The following is a 13,769-nucleotide window of genomic DNA, read 5'->3' on the forward strand; positions in this document are numbered from 1 at the left end:
CTAGACATAAAATAAAGCTTAAAATGCAATCAAGATTACCTAAAATACCTAAAGTCTTTCACTGAAACTCACACAAATACTAATCGACTAACACCTAACTTTAGTTCTAGAATTCCAACCGATTCAAACAAACGTATTAGGATTAAAAGCAAAGCGTTATCCTAAAGTAATTACACATGCTTTTCGAACGCCGAAATTTCAATGATGGCTGCATTATCCCGTAATTTCGTAGCAATCCCGTAATTTCGGAGCATTCCCGTAATTTCGGAGCGTTCCCGTAATTTCGGAGCATTGGCGTTCAAATTCGACCACTGTGGCGGGAGGATCACATATTCGTTAGCTTTTGAGGGCGTTAATTTTGCGGCTCACCAATTTAGGGACAATTTAGACTACATTGACAATGCAGGCACGCGCAATGATGCGGCCAAAATTGTACTATCACAGGTGTTAATTGAAAGTCGAGCTTATGGTTTTTGGTATAAGGATTGTTTCTGAATGCGTGGTATCTTCATATTATCTGTTTTTGAGTACATTACACCAGTTATGGGTCTCATATAATAGACTCCTATTGCCATACACCAGATCATAATTACAAATATTACTCACATTTAACTAATATTTTTTAAAAACCCAAAAAGTTCGAACAGCTCTTTGCCCGGTCGGAAACCGAACCCTCAACCGCATGCTTAGCAGTTCAAATAACGACCACTTGATCAACAAACCCTTAACCTCGTTAGCAGCCAAAAAATACATCAACATCAAAAAACATCACGCACACTAAAGAAACACATATGTAACAAACCTACTTAGACGCAAACCTTATGAAACATAATTAAGACAACACCTAATTCACTGGCACATCTCTACAAACAGCGTGACCTCATATAAACGCCCTGTGTATGTGTGCACAATAAATATGGCCGACGCCACACGATCGCTAACAAGATAGCTATAGTGTGGTGTACGGATAATATCTAATAGATATCACAGTGCAGACCTTAGTAAATGTTGTAACAATACCAGTGAGATGGTGTCTTTGAAAACGAGCTGGCAGATCACCTGATGGAAAGCAATCGCCACCGCCCGTGGGCACCCGAAACACCAGAGGCGTTACAAGTGTATTGCAAAACCGAAAAAGCTCAGTAAGATTTTGCCCAACCGGGAATTGAATCCGAAACCCCTTACCCGGTCGTCGCACTTTCGACTACTTAACCAAATTTGAAAACTGTTTTGACGTTTCCGTTGATTTGATTTACCGAACATAAAGGCTGACTGATGATACCATAGGTATATATAAGTGTTTTTACTACATAAGTGTTTTTACCAATTTTGTACCAATTACCAGCCTATAACTATGCGATACTCCAATTAAAACACAATAAAATAACTTTACTATAATAAAATTTACTAAAACAACCAAAAAATTACATAAAACAATATTCCCAATTTACGCCAGTTACCAGTTTCATGGTAAAGTGGCAATCAAAAGTCAATTTAGTTTCACACAGTACGTGTTAATGCTTGGAAATTGACGTGGCCTTGAGACCAAACATTGTTTCTACAAGTTTTTCATAAAAACCAGGAAATAACTCTGTTTAAGGTACGTTTTTATTTAAACAACAAAGTGATTGAGGAAGTTTTGTTTTTTTATAGAAGTGATTACTTTTAACTTTGCATTTTGAAGTGTTTTTAAGTAACAATTAATCATGCAATTTTAAAATTAGTTCCATATAGAAAAGGTTTTAAGCACTAATTACTAAGCTTGCTCAATGCGGATTGGCGATTTCAAACTCGAAATTAGAAATTATAAGACCAGATTTCCTCACAATATTTTCCTTCGCCGTTCATTAGTGGTGTCTAAATATGCTAAGAAAGTACAAATATAACACAGAAAAAGTCATATTGGTACTTGCCGTTGGTAGCTTTCAACGCCTACGGTCTACCACGACACTTACACAACCTATACAACATATGATTATTGTAACGATTCTTCACTCGAATATTACTTGTAACAGTACTTTAAATTAATACGACTTAAAATAGAACAGGAGACCTCTACCCACCCCAAAAACTCTAAGAAAAGCTGACATACCAGTATAATTTACTGAATGTACTCACGCTGTATCTGGCCATAAATAAAGCTGACGCCACACCAGCGAGACAGCTATAGCCACGTCCATGTTGCCAACCTAACGGCACAATAAACGCAGATGCAATTCCCGTCGACATCGTATAAATGAGAATGCTTGCCCCGAATTTGTGTCAAGCTGAATGAGCGATTCTTATCACTATGACAAACGTTGAATGCAATTTTTTGACGTCATTGAGCGCGAGTGTGTCGCCAGCTTAATGTGTGTTGCATATAAATGGTGTTATTTTTTCGATTTAGTTTTTTGATGTTTTGAAAGATGAAGAGTGTAGTTGGAATTGAAGACGTGATATTTTAAGCATACGATCATCTATACTATAATATTATAAATGCGAAAGTTGCCTGTCGTCAAAATGGCTGAAGGAATTGGGATGAAATTTGGAACAGGGGTAGATTATGTTAGAATAACATTATAGGTTACTTTTATCCCACGGAAACGCAAGCGAAGCCTCACCACCCACTTTATCCACATATGTTATCGGTCCCATGTAGTAAAAGCGGAGAAACAATACTCCGAACTTTTTTCATCCAATTAATTAATAACAACTAAAACTAAATAACATTTTTACCAACGGAACTGAGACCTTGTGTAGTTATTATATAGAGTTGTTATTCACTATTTATGTATGTATATCTACGGGACTAACAAAATTCCTTATTTAAAAACAAATATTTAACTTCAAACAAAACAATCCTTAAAAAATTAACAGTAAAAAACAATAACATAACAGCATTTATTGTAGTGTAAAAGAAAAATAATAAAAGAACGTTTTATACGAGTAATATGTTGGAAATAATATGTATTAACAATAACTGTGGGAAAGGGAACACACTTCGTGTGATCGTGTGAAAGAAAGCAACTGATGTGATTATCACGGTGTCGTACTGATAATTCTGTCGACAGGAGTTTATTGTGATGACAGTGATTAGTTCAGCTGGGAATCGATCTCGATAGCTTATGTTTGCCGATGCCGATTCCCGAACAACAACCCTTAAATTCCTAACCCCCAAAAAGCCGGCAACGCACTTGTAACGCCTCTGGTGTTTCAAGTGTTCATGGGCGGCGATTGCTTACCATCAGGTGATACGGCGTGTTTCATAAAAAAAATGTCAAAGTCAAATTCAACACATTTATTCCAATTACACCTTTGAAATATCAAAAAAATATAGAAATAAATAATGGTCTGTCAGTCTGTCCGTCAGTGAAACTAGGTGCTTGTTCCAAAGTAATGCTTGGCTGTTTCTACTAAGGCCAGTAGAACTATGTAGCAAATTGACTGCACGGTTGGCGCGGTGGCTGCCGTGCAACGTGTTGTGTTTGGTTCACAATCCTCAGATTGTTGTTCCGGGGCTAGGTGTCATGTGTATGTGAAATTATATGTTTGTAAACGCATTTACGACACAGGAGGAAATCCTAGTGTAGAGCAACGTTTAAAAAAACCAGTAAATTCATTTAAAAGCAAACTATGTTCATATAATTATTCCAAGGCCCTATTTTATTAAGACACCATAGTCGCATGATCAGTCGTGGTGTCTAAAGCAACCAAGATACACCAAATGATCCGTGTTATTGTTATTAAAATCAAATGAAAAACTAACCGTTTACGAAGCTTTAAAGAAAGTAAACCCACCCGTTACCATGAAGATCCACTATATAGAGGGTATATAATTATGTACAGTGCCACAAACATGAAGCATGGTATTGTTTTGCTAATAAAACAAGCAACAAGTTAGTCTAATAAATATACAATTCAATAGACCATTATTCGAATTTCTCAAAACAGAATCCCTCTCCTAAGTTCCCAGATAGAAACGAAACGATTTAAAAGAATTAATCAAGTATTTCTTTGAAAAGAACTTAAGAGCCCATTTGATGATTTTAAGACTTTAAGTAGGTTGGTTTCGAACAATCTTTACTTACTTAATATCTTTTACGAATCGGTTACTAAGCTCCAAAAAGCCTTTTTATATCGAATGCTAACAAACTTAAGTGGTAATGTAAATAAATCCTAAGTTAAGGCTTGAGGAGCGGCCATCTTGTTTCTGTTCGACAGTCGGTAACTCAAAGTCCACAGTTTACATTTAAGTCTCTTCATTCGGACGCTAGTTTCAGCGAGCTATCAATAGCGCTAGGGCTTTGAATTTCCAAAAACCAATCACAGGATCCTAGAGTAAAACTAGCATTTCCCCTTGCAATCTTACTCGATACCTAATGAAAACTGTAATATCGATTTTATAGTCAGGATGCGTCGACCGACATCTGCACTACGCCACTCCCGTAGAATATAAAATGGTATACGTTCCCCCACCAACCTCATTTCATTATATCCCCCATCACTAGCTTCAACATAAAATTCATAAACACAACTTGGAAAAATTGCGTTCAAAAAACCGCTGACATAGTTTTCATATCGACGGCCAACGTCCGCGTAAAAACTTATTTTATAACACAGAAAAAAATATCCTATTACACATTATGGCCGAATGGTTGTTTCGCTTTTTTCGGCTATTTTCGTCGTCCGTCGGCCTCCTTTCGTCATTGTCGTGTCGTGCCCGATTTGTGCCACGTCCCACGATTGGATCGCACTCTGGAACTACGTAAAGTCGCGACGACGAAGTTCGACATCAATTCTGTCGACGTCATCTTTGCTCGATGAATTTCCTACAGGGATTAGTACGTATTATTCAGTGTTGCTCTGAAAATTATGCGGAAATAGCTGCTGTGAGGTTTTCGCCACAATTTGCTGGAATCATCAAGGGTTAATGGGTTATTTGCGCTTAAAAGCGTCGGTAGTCAAAAGCGTGCTACACAAAAGATGATGTAGCAGCGTTGTGTGTTCTCATAATTTTGTAATTATGTTTGTAATCTGCGTGTGTATTAATGCTAAGTGATGGCTCACAGAGAGACGTAAATAACGTAAATAACAATTGCGCGTTGTACGCCGTACATCAGTAACTACAGCGTGTTTTCTGCGAGTAAATATTCCACACAGTAACATAGTAGAATTTTAATCAAATGTTGATCTACTTCATTATTTACAAGAGTAATTTATACATGAAAGATATGAACTTAAGGCAATGAAATACATGAAATATCAACCGAATAGTAACAAATTCTTGAAGCTACTTCTGGCTCCCGCAGTCCGTTCGACATAAAACTCATCCATCGACGTTTCATGTCTTAAAAAGTTGCTGAATTACCATTTCTAATTCTTTCCTCGTTCTTAATTAATTTTCTTCGATAATTTTTCGCCTCAGTTTTCTTTTTACAACTTTTCGGCATCGTTAAAAAATGCCTGATTCATTACTTACTATGTCGATTTGACAGTTGATTCCAAGAATTTTTCCATCTCAGCATTAGTTAGCGTGGCTCAGTTTTTAATTAATCGAGTCTCGTCAATTAAGAGCGCGGTGTTAGTTAAGAACTTAAGATGTTAAAAAGCAAAAAGAATACAATGTAGGTTCGAGCTGTAAGTTCAAGACTATAATCGGGCGTAATTTATCTAAACAGTACGAGTTTATTTTACAATCATCCCTAGATGGCTTCATATTATAAATGTGTAAGTATATTTGGATATTTGTACGTCAATCACACTGAAACTAGTGAACGCATTTTGATGAAATTTGGTATACAAACTGAGCTGACAGAGGTGATTAGATACATTTATCACACGAGAACGCGAGCGAAATCGCTGGCAGAAGCTAGTATTGGTATAAATCCAACTAAACAATTCTATACTAAATTCCTGTTGAGATGGGACGTGGTACAGGTGTACAACAAAGTAGAGGTATGGTTTAACCTCACCTAGTTTAATTTGAATTAAACTAAGGAATCAAAAGCTATGAAGCATTAACAGCAAATAGATGACTAAATTGTATTTCAATATGCGTTTGAAATTATTATTAAAATATAAGACGTGTATTTTTTTTATTACGGTAATTATGACGTCACTTGTAGGTAAATATAGGTTAAAATGACGTATTTGCTCCCATTTCTAAACGTTGATTCGTTTTACCTAATTATAGTATAATATAAAAAAAATACGTGTCTAATATATTTTCATTACCTATCTGACGGACTAAATAGAATTTTAATTTTCATACTCTGTCATCATCCTTATTGCAATCATATAAAATCCTTTAACCAAAAATCTTCTATGAACCCACTTATTTACTGTAAAACAAAACCATAAAAGTATTTGTTCACTGAACCGGTCCGTATTCTACAAAATACATTCCTAGGAATCCGTATCTCGTTTCGTAGCAAAAGGTACGTTGGAATTGAGTTAAGGTATGTTGCAGTGACTTCTAAGTTGGCACTGCTGCACTATTGAACGTTGTTTATAGGGCAAGTGACCCGGTTGTGGCCATCGACCCCTTTGTGGCCACTTGGGCCTTCAAATATTTATAACTAAGGCATGGACAAATAAATTACTCTGTGATGTACAGTATTTAAAATATTGAATATTGGAGACACTGATACCGTTGGCAGCTGTGATGTGTCAAACTTCACTTCGATGCAACAAGTCATTATTTTTAGTTGAGGGTGAAATTGTTAAGATCTTAACAAAAAGGCTAAGGCGAGCGGATGAGGATTTGGTTTTTATTTTTTTAATCTTTGCTTATTGTTTGGATGTTTATGTTAATACTACATGAAGAATATATTGTCTAAGTGGAACTAAAGTTATTTTGTCGCCATATGTTTCTGAAGGGGGATTATTAGAAGGTGGCCACTAATGGAGACAAAATTATGAATTTCTCCATCTTTGGCCACGCGACTGGCCAAAACTTTTGTACATAAACGCCCCACTTCTAGTCATTTATCGTAATTTATTTATTATTTTTCCTTGGCTTTACATATCAACAAATACATATTTTTCATTTTCAGAGATGCAATAAATTGCCTTCACACAAAGGGAGGTCAGTTTACTTTGCAGCTTTTACCAACGTCATATTAATGTTGATCTCTTTATTTGTAAGTTAAATTCAAGTGAAGTAATAATATTTCATATTTTCCAGACTAAATTAAAACCATTGTTTCTAAAATGTCAAATTTAATTAATAAATTTTGATTACTTTTATTGTATTTTTTGATGGCCAGAACTGGCACACGACCGTGGCCAGAAATGGCACGAATCTGGCCAAAAATGGCACAAACTCCCTTTTTTTTTCTTTTTTATACAGTTATTTTTCTATTGGACGTTCTTTAAAAAAAGGGTTTTCTTAGGCAAGATTAATACATGTTAAATGACTTTTTACAAGAAATATGTTCGTGATAACGAAAACTATAAGTTAAGAAAGCCTCAAAGTCGACAAAATTCTTAAAGTGGCCACAACCGGGTCACTTACGATAGTCGTAGAACTGTGTATTTGACTGTTGACTTGATCTTGGTAAATGTAGCCGCGGTATTGTAAGCGAGGGTGTCGGGTGTAATTGATTTATTGTAAAACATTTTAATTTTATTATAACTTTCTTGAGACATACTAAATTAATGATCTTATGTTATCGGCTTACTCTGTTTGCACTGTTTGACGAGGAACTCGACTAGTTTCAAGCATTGCTAGAGGCTCATATTCATGAGCAGCATTCCGCGACATACGACGCGGCGATTGTAGCAGTGCAACAATCGCTGCGTGAAACTAACCTGCATGATATAATTATTTTATGTTTTTTGTGTCCATTGGTGGTACTGATCGCTTATCATCAGGTGATCCGTATGCTCGTTTGCCTCCTATTCCATAAAAAACTTAGTAACCTTCATAAGATCTCATGTTCACATTAACAAACGAGCAATATAGCAAAAAATCCATGTACACAGCAACACTCAAGCTATACCAACCAGTTTATCATGATCTCGCTTTATATGATCTTTGCCCACATTCAACGGTCAGCTTATACTGGTTGGTTATCGTATGTACTACCATACCATCTTTGTTTGCCTCTTCGCGGAAAAGTGAGCGTAAATAAAAGTTTAAGTCAATAAACACGAACGAAATTAGAAATTCAAGGAAACCGTTATTTATGAAACTAAATACAAACATGTTTGCAATAAAGAACATTGGAAGTTGCGACTTTTAACTAGACTGATTCCTGCTAACTAATAAAAGTTTGTACATATATTTACTCACTACCCCTCAGGAAGTTTTGAGGGGGGGGAAATCATCCTATGACTTCTCTCGCCTTGGGCAAGACCAGAGGGAGTGTCAGACTCTTACTGACTAAAAACCATACCGTTCCTACTCCTGCTTTTCAAACCGGAGCCCCAGTAACTCACTAGGTACTCCGCAGCTCTGGGTCGGCATCAGCCCTACTGGGCCCTATCTGTAGTGGTCTGATGGCTCTTTAAGGCGAATGCGACGCGCCGTAAACACGAATCTGGTTCTGGACGGGTGGCGACTTACCCTTACTCGCCGTCCGCAGACCCTTAGGGTGGCCGGAGGTCATACCCCTCAGGAGATAGGAGTATGTTCAAAAACTTTAAGAACAAAATAAAGTAGATATTGTTCATCTAATCTGGTCACTGTCAACTAGTAGGTTGCTTAAGCAAGGTGCCATAAAACTAAAGAATAAAACCTAAAAAAAAAAAATGTATTATTATTGTAGCATGAATTTCCGTAAAGTAACGCTTGATTCTATTGTATATGCTATAAAACTGTTAATATTTAGAATATAATTCGTCGGAAATAATTCATTTGTGTAATTCTAATAGGAATTACTCTTAGTATCCCGAAATCGGAAATTAATTTACTCACATTCGTATTTGTGTATTAATTATTATAATTTCTTGTGTATTTGGTTGGTTTCTAACAACCGCGTTAAAACAAATTGATGAAATATTAATATTTTGTTTTATTTTCAGGTCTTACACGGGGAAGGGTCTGAAGACTGGACCCTACAAATCAAGTTTGTGCAGAAGAGGGATAATGGCACTTATGAATGCCAGGTAAGAAATTTATAATTATTAGTATTTCTTACTTTATTTTATTTTCAGCCATGGTCGTCCCACTGCAGGGCAAAGGCCTCCCTACTCTCCTTCCACTCCTCTCTGTGCAGAGCTTTCTGTGGCCAATCCTTATCGTAGGTGTCAAGTTCGTCCTGCCATCTCTTTCTGGACCTGCCGCGACTTCTGTCTACGTTCACTCTTCTTTTTAATTATTATAAGTTCTCCACGAATTCCTGGTTCGTACCTTTGTCATACATTCTTCTTTCTTACTCTTAAAACCCAAGAAAGGATAATATTCTGGCTTTTCTCGAACCTCGTTTTTCTCCTTATTAAAAGGTTGGCAACGCACCTGTGACTCCTCTGGGGTGTCCATGTGCGACGCTGATCGCTTACCATCAGGTAACGCATCTACTGGTTTACCCCCTATTCTATAAAAATACCTGATTAAATTAAAAACCTCGTTAAACAATTATCACAAAAGAAACTACAAACCAAACAGTAACAGAACAACGTCTAAGCATGCACTTAGCATCTCCTCATCCAATATACATTTACACTCATGATAATATCACGTTCTGTCTCAACTAAACTCTATCTACAGAGTGTTGTGGCGAAATTAAATTCAAGAGAAGCAATTTGAAGCAGTAATAGTCAGGGTACAGGCAAAAGTGTCGTTGTTTCTCAGACTAAATGCTAATATCCCCGTCGGTTGTAGAGCTGCATTAAAATCTACGATGTTGACTATTTAGAAAGAAGATTTGTAAAAGGGCTCCTTTGTAATTGGTTTTTGTTTCCCTAAGGGATAATTAGTTGGTGTGCTTTTGTTGTTTACTTTATAAGCTCTCTTTGAGGATTTTTTTTTCTGTAATTTGTAGTGAATATTTGTATTTGTTTATTTAAACTTATTGCACAATTTTAGTACAATGGCGGACATAACGCTGCAGATACTTTCTTGACAATCTTTAGGTGTTACGGAGACAATACGGTAGGTGCATAGGTTTGGTTACATTATAATATAATGAAACCAAAAAATATTGATTATACCTTCCTTCCGAGCCATAAAGAAATATAATAAATGAAATTTTCACCTCCGTTAACCAATAAATACGTCGTCACGATGCAATTTAAAATATCAACGCTGTACATTTTACGACCGAAAATTACAGAACAAATAAAAGAGACAAAAAATTGCGAGAACGCACTGACTGATTGCGATTCCAACTCGAATACCTTCATAATATTTCGTACGAAATGAAATTTATAGAAATCGTAAAGTAATCCACAATAGGTATATGGGATGCGAGGCGAAATTTTTAATTAACGACGAAATTAAACGCGGCCTTGTCCACCGTCGAAATAAAAACGGGAAAATTGAATCGCCCTTTGTTATACATATTTCGTGCGCGACTTCACCCCGAAATGTACGGAATAATCAATTAAGATCGGGCGAAACCGGGTCGAAATCAAATTTTCTTGGGTTGTTATGAAAAAAGGGGTTGATTTTAATAAATCCACGGTTTTATGGTTTTGTTTTATACGTTGTACGGTTGGTGACGCGTCGCGTCGGGTCGTGGAACGTTTGTTGAGTTTTAGCTTCGCTCTGTATAATCCTTAGGGGGATGACGCGATAATCACCGCGCTTTAGGGATTAACTGTTATGCTATGGCGCTGTTCATATTTGTACCTACTTACAGCGATTATAAATGGTATTTTGCTTTCATAGCCATGCAGGCATGCATAGGAATTGCCGCATAGAACTTACGTTTATAAGTCTGCTGTTTATAGGATATAACTATAATGGGTCTAATTTCATATCTATGATGTATTTTCTCCCACTTTTAAACTTTGATTCGTTTTATCTAAGTAATTGTCGTCTTATATGACAAAAATAATACGTGTCTAATATTTTATCATTACCTAATTGACGGACTAAATAGATTTTTAATTTTCGTACCCCGTCATCATCCCTATTACGCGTTATTCAATTACTCTCCGTTTTACTCCAGCATTAAAAGTAAATACGTCTTTATTCAGTAAAAAGATTCAAATAAACAAATATATCGAATTAAAGCTGTATTAATGGAAACTGGGATCGCTAATAAATCAGGGAAAATGTTTCAGATTCCAAGAAAAATGTTAATATTTTCGTATTAAAAATTATGTGAATTTATTTATTGGTTCTGTTTTCAATTATAAGCTGCCGTGGTAATATACATATAACGAAGTATATCGAAATCACCAAAATGTTTTTTTTTTATTACGTAACCAACGTGTCTTAATTGCGCCATCATTTGCTGGATGATGTGACGATGTGATGGAGGGCCAAATGCGGCAGAGCTGAATTACAGTATTAAATCACACTAATATTAAAAATATGATAGTTTGTTTGTTTGGATATTTGTCCGTGAATCACGCTGAAACTCCTGGACGGATTTTAATAAAATTTATCATACAGACAAGGTATGAACTGACTTGCGTGATAGGATACTTTTTATCCCACAGAAACTGGCTGACAGAAGCAAGAAACAAATTGTTAGACTACTTTTCATTTCGAAAACGCAAGCAAAACCACTAGCATAAGCTTGTATGTTATATAGGAGATCTTACACTAATAAAGTAAAGCGTTATATATCGTATATACAACGCTTTACCTAATGTAGTCGGACGCTAACACCATTTAGGTTATGCAACCTCTCTGCAAGCTTCGTAGCATTTCGTAAACTAAATGCTTAACTGATGACCAGAGTACTAACTCTACTAGTTTATTTAATACTAGCCTCTGCCAACGGTTTTCCTCGAGTTTCCACGATAAGAAATGATTGAATATAAAAAAATATAATAATTTGTCGTATTTATAATACATGCTTCTCACAGCGATTTTGCTTGCAACTTGACTAGAAAAGGAAACCTTTACTTTTTTTGAGCGAAAATATAAGTATCTAGACGACCCACGTTAGTATTCTGTTAGAATGCAGTACTGTCCCAGTCTAACCAACTCTTTCAAGTAACATATATGCAGTTAAGTTCTTCCATCATCGACTAAACTACCCGTGCATTCATGTGACAAGAATATCAATTTTAAAGCCTTAGGAAATTGACAAGCTTCATTTTCAAACATGAATAACGGAACACAGTATACCTGTACATATATAGGAATACTATACAGGATATAACCTCCTTTTACAACCCATTCAATACTTTTGCTGTGACCTACAACAGTAACTATTTAGGACACAAGCTGTGCACTATAACACAAGAAGTCTACGTATTTCGTAGTCGTGTAGCAATTTCGTAGCGCCGTAGCACGTCGTAGTAGTTTCGTAGCACCTTCGTAGCAGTAAAGAGGTCGATTCTTTGCATTTTACACAATACTAGAATGTGCACTTCAGTTAAATTTTCAAGATAGTAACTTCGGTATTCTGTTAGCATTGTTCAATGGTTTCTAGATAAAATATACGTGACATAGAAATTTAACTAAAGTTATAGGATATTAACTTTAAGACGTGTTCTTAGACGTTTATTAGGAGTTTTAATGTATCACGAACCTCTCCTAAATTTTGAGCAGATAGGTGACATTTAACGACTATGTACTACTATACCGGAGTAATATCACGGCCTCACAGAAAACCGACGTGAAACAATGCTTGCGTTGTGTGAGTGAGGTTACCGGAGGCCCAATTATCCCCCTCTCTTCTCAATCTTCCCAATTCCTTACAATACTTAAATTTCTAACCGCTGGCCGGTAACGCAACTGTAACGCCTCCGCTGTTTCGAGTGTCCATGAGCGGCGGCGAAATAACTAAATAATCCCATAATCATTATCTTTCCAATAAGACAGTAATTAACAAAAACTTGGGAGAATCCGTTCGCGTTTCGTATTAATTAATTTTGTCACATACAAGAGACGTTTACAAGAAGATGTGAAGCTATCGTGCGAGAGTAATGACACATCTGTATATACGGTACGTACCTAGGTACCTATACGAGTAACCGATACATAAAAAGACGATCAGAATGTCAATTCTACCGGATTTTCTTTTAAGTCTAAATCTAGACTGGCATTTGTCCGGATTCTTCAATTTTAGTTTACATATGTAGACAATTTCGAGAATGATCATACAAAAAAAATATTATAACATAAAGGGAAAATTGTAGCGTGTATATATGTTTTTAAAATAAACAAAATTCATAGTTGTTTTAATAAAAAATATAGAATATCGACAGCATTTTCATTGTGTATATTTTTATTTGAAGGTTAAATAAAAAGATGTGTAACATTTTTGTAGCTATTTTTAGAAACATAACATAAAAACAATTCGGTTTAAAATTATAGCATAGCCGAGGCTGAATAATAATATATCGATAGTTACAACGTTGTGAAAAATAAACATGAAATAAAATAAATATTTACGCAGAGGGAAGATATTTATAGATATTGTGTTTGAAACTTTTATCAAAACATGAAACTTGCTGGTAATTGAGTGATTGAACAGAAAATGTTGTCATATAAATTTATTATTAGTGAAGAATCAAATATGTCTGTGAGTAGACTACACTAGGGAGCGTACAATGCTCTGCGGATCCAGTGCAATAATGCGTTCAAAGCACTGTTGTGGCTTCCACGTTTCTGTATCGCATCAGCAACGTTTACTCTACCGACGGATTCATCAGCTGCC

The 13,769-nt window shown here is 35.9% G+C and overlaps 1 protein-coding gene across 2 annotated transcripts in view; it reads left to right on the plus strand.

Moving 5' to 3' along the window:
- The window catches only part of LOC118265648 (hemicentin-2), a 307,809-nt gene that overhangs the window by 276,020 nt on the left and 18,020 nt on the right, over positions 1-13,769 (plus strand). For both annotated transcript variants that reach the window (XM_050695218.1, XM_050695217.1), the window contains one exon: positions 9,010-9,093. In XM_050695218.1, the coding sequence (XP_050551175.1) occupies positions 9,010-9,093 (84 nt within the window). The remainder of the gene's footprint in view (positions 1-9,009; positions 9,094-13,769) is intronic.

This window comes from Spodoptera frugiperda, chromosome 7, assembly GCF_023101765.2.
Source record: "Spodoptera frugiperda isolate SF20-4 chromosome 7, AGI-APGP_CSIRO_Sfru_2.0, whole genome shotgun sequence".
Classification (NCBI taxonomy): domain Eukaryota; kingdom Metazoa; phylum Arthropoda; class Insecta; order Lepidoptera; family Noctuidae; genus Spodoptera; species Spodoptera frugiperda.